At 37.1% G+C, this 4,161-nt stretch overlaps 1 protein-coding gene across 1 annotated transcript; it reads left to right on the forward strand.

The window, feature by feature from the left end:
• Positions 1-6: 6 nt before the first annotated feature.
• Positions 7-3,803, forward strand: AP1S3 (adaptor related protein complex 1 subunit sigma 3; the record flags this gene model as incomplete). The annotated part of the gene is made up of 4 exons (XM_010175129.2): positions 7-119; positions 1,153-1,261; positions 2,226-2,363; positions 3,320-3,803. Coding segments are annotated over 4 exons (396 nt in total), but the record flags the coding sequence as incomplete, so codon positions are not given.
• Positions 3,804-4,161: the final 358 nt, after the last annotated feature.

The raw sequence follows: 4,161 nt of genomic DNA on the forward strand, positions 1-4,161 counted from the left end.
ACGCTACCTGATAAAGAGAAGAAAAAGATCATTCGAGAAATTGTTCAGATTATTTTGTCTCGCAATCAAAAAACAAGTAGTTTTGTTGACTGGAAAGACCTCAAGCTTGTTTACAAAAGGTGTGAGTAATTTTATGAGAACATATAATTACTCTTCATATAAATAACATGCTGGAAGAAGAAAATAAAGGCTCACTTCAAGAAAAACAGCAAACAACCCTAAGCTAGACTAAGCTGGTAGGAGCCTGCCAATGGCAGTCTGTGTATAACAGCACAGTGTCCCTGGATAAACCAGCAGGGTAAATTGTGGGGTGGAAAATACTTGTACAGTCTGTCAAATGAAAAAAATGGGAGTAACCTAATAAGTATTGCTGGTTGAAATTCTGTTAGTAGGTTTTAGGCTTCACTGCTCCTATTTCCTCAAAGTAGCCTGCTGAGCCATGTGCTGGGCTTTATCAGGCTCCTGTGGAGGTTGCATGAACTGTTCTGAGGCACTTCCAACATTTTGTCAAATTTTGTCTTTGAAATACTTATTGCTCTGGAAAGTGTTAATTCCTAATTCCTTTTCCAAACAAATCACTGGTCCTCAGTTACATGATGCCTAGCATTAACTGCCTGTTAATTCTTGTAAAGTTGTAGAAAACAAAAGTAGCATTAAGGTACAGCACACTGCTGCAAATTAGATTGTGTGGTCTAAGCAGTTTCATGCTTTCTGGCCCTATATAAATCAGTGTCAGTCATTTGATAGCCAGCAGACTTGCTTCCACCTTTATTTTTGACCCCCCCTTTTTTTTTTTTTTAAATAAAGAGAAGTAACTCATTCTACAGTTTAATTAACCCCACTTATTGTAGCGCTGTTGCAGCAGATGAGGGAGACCTTAGAGTATTACCAATTTACTGTTTGTTTTCATAAGACCACTGTTGGAGGTAACCCCCTTTGCAAAGGGAGGAGCTCGTTTTTCTAACGAAATTATTAATTAGGTTAAATTATCTGATCTTTTTAAGCATTCTCTGGGACACTGTAACAATGAAAGAAAATTGCTATTTTAGAGACCAGATAGACGTTAACTGTTATTTGCATAACTTCCAAGAGATGAGCAGAGCACTGAGGATCCAGCTGTTCACTCTCACATTTTTGCCTTTGTTTCCCTAGGTATGCTAGTTTGTATTTCTGCTGTGCAATAGAAGACCAGGATAATGAGCTCCTGACACTAGAGGTCGTTCATCGATATGTAGAACTTCTGGACAGATACTTTGGAAACGTAGGTTTCACTTTCTCCCATGAACGGCATTCCAAAAAAATGGCTGTCTGATAAACAAGGAGTTATCTGAAGCAGTTTTGCTTCATGTTTCTATCTGCATTACTTGTCTCATAGACTCAATCCAGAGTGAAATTAATTATTAGATTATTTTATAAAATAAAATCATAAGATTGTTTTTCTGTCCTTTTTCCCCTCTCTCCAATTAATCCTGATGCTTTGTATGTCCGTCTTGGAATAGAATTTGAGGGGAAAACTTGACAAAAATTACTTAAAAAACCCTGGGTGACAATAATTCTCTCTCCTGACATCTTCAGATATACTGGTTTTGTTTCTGTCGTAATATCACGTAACAATTAAGGACATATAAAGAGGAAAAAGATAAAGTGAGATTTTTTTTAAAGAAAAGACCTGAAGAAGGTCCAAATAAGTCTTTCAGTATGCCTTTAAAGACTACAAGAGACCCATCTTTTCTATAAATTTTCTTGAAATTGTTCCCACTACCTTAATTCATCTCTTTTTTAAATCACTGTGCCATGACTCACATTTGTACCGCCTCAAAACAAAAAGCAGCTGGTGACTCTAAGGTCACTAGGACAGGGAATTTGTCCTGCTCTGTGAAACTTTGCATGAATGTATGTAACCCGTACTACGGGTGCTGTGTAAAACCTCTTATAAGGTTAGTAGGCTAGGAAGTTAGCTGTGTTCTCTGAAAACCAGTATGAATGTAGTGTATTATATAAAATATAATAAGCGTAAGATCTTTGCTGTAAGTCTAGGCTATGTATGTGAAGAGAACATCTGCAGAAGCTGCAAGATTACATACTAAACAGTATCTTTCTTCACCCTGCTGCCTGCTGTGAGAGTGCATATGTTGAATACATTTGATCACCTTAACAACTTTTGGCCCAGTAGTGCTTATGCTGTAAAAGTGATTTAAATGTGGGGTGTCCTTTTGTTCTGGCAGGTGTGCGAGCTGGATATTATCTTTAATTTTGAAAAAGCTTATTTTATTCTTGATGAGTTTATAATTGGTGGAGAAGTACAAGAAACTTCAAAGAAGTCTGCAGTGAAAGCCATAGAAGACTCTGACATGTTGCAGGAGGTAAGGCAGAGGAAGACAAAAGGCAAACACCTCATCTTCCTTGTTTGACAGGAGCTTACAATACAGCTAAGCACTTCTGATACTTAATTATCCAAATGTGTCTTACGTTCAGTTTTAGTAGATACAACAATGCAGTTAAAGGTAGCAGTTACATAAGCTTTCAGTTCAACCTTCTTGCATCTTGTGGAATCATCTGGAGGCTCTTTATATACTGCTGCTGTTCTCTCGCAGTTTAGCTGCTAGAGTTTCTTGGTATTATATTAAGACATATCTAAGTTATTTATATAATTTAAGAACATAATCTAAGATTATATTTTATATATACATATGTATATATAAATACAGAAAAATCAGTTCTGTTTCACTAATACATTGGAAGCAGATGTCCCACCATTAACATTCAAAATTAGAAAGAGTATGTGCTGGCAAATTCCACTTTCATTCATAAACACCCGTGTAGTTTTTCCACAGGGCACAGATACATAACCTTTATTCAGAACCCTGCAGGAATTCTCTTCTGTAAGTTTTACCATTGAGCCAAGAATGGCAAAAGCAGTTGACTGTGATGGATTTACTTCATTTTTTCCTAGGTAATGAAGGATCCATTGTAATACTGAAGGAAACAGCACGCTGGTAGAACTAGCTAGGGACACACTACGTGAGTCAGTTTTTCACGGTGGTCTGGCATTTTCACATGAAACTAAGCCAGCTATGTACAAAGGCCAGCAAGACATGATGAATTTAGCCACAACCATGGTATGTTGTGATTTGAAGATCAGATTCTAACACGCTGTTAAAGGTTTTTAAAGCAGAATTATTTCTACATTTTAAATAATCTGATCTAATTCCATGCAAAACTACAGCTGTCTTCAAAGAGGACAAGAGGATTTGTTTGAATGTTACTGTACTGCTCCATAATGCATCAGTTGTTTCTCTTTTTCTCCCACCCCCCCCAGACCGTGGAAGAGTACATGAACAAGCCTGCATTTTAATGTTAAAACTACCTGGAGAGAGAACTGCTGTATGCACCTGTAAAATGTACCTCCTGAAATTGCTTCCCAATGTGCCAGATCCTCGGAGAAATACCAAAAACCAATAACTAAAGGAGTTTGTATAATGGTGAAGATGAAGGTCAGCTAATGTAGCAGAGGGTTTAACAATTCTGTACTCGCATTACTCTGCATATGAGTCTCTCAGAGTTGTTATTCCCCTTGATCTAGTTTCTTTTCTCCTTGCTGGACTAAACACTTGTTTTGTACCATGTCTTTTAGCTACAGGTTTTGTCATCATAAAATGTTAGTCTTGACAGTACTTTCAAGAGGTATTTTTACTAGTTTTGGTCCCCTGCTGACCATATGACTCTACTTTTGTACAAATGTCCATTATTTTGAATGTAATGATTATTCTGCTCTATTAATAATTTTTTTTCTAAAAGCAAAATTGTTGTGGGCCCTGATTTCACAAGCTTGTTTCGAAAAGATTAACCTACCTAGTATAAGAATACACTTCCTTTTGGACCAGCCCATTTCTTTCTCTATCTTCCTTCTATTTGCTGCTCTAGTCGGCTAATAAGACTGCTCTAACTGCTACTCTGGTAAGTTATCAGAGAAATATGCCAGAATGATCTGAGCATTGATTCGCATTTCCCTTCAACATATACTTTCTTTGATTTCCGGGATATACAGTCAGTATTTGCCTTCAGGGATTTTTCTAATCTTTAAGTGTCCTGCATGCTTATTCTATATTTTCATCGCTCCTTCCTTTCCAGTCTGTTTGTATGGAACTGGGGAGGGGATTT

This window comes from Antrostomus carolinensis, unplaced genomic scaffold (genome assembly GCF_000700745.2).
Source record: "Antrostomus carolinensis isolate BGI_N321 unplaced genomic scaffold, ASM70074v2 scaffold45099, whole genome shotgun sequence".
Taxonomy (NCBI): Eukaryota; Metazoa; Chordata; class Aves; order Caprimulgiformes; family Caprimulgidae; genus Antrostomus; species Antrostomus carolinensis.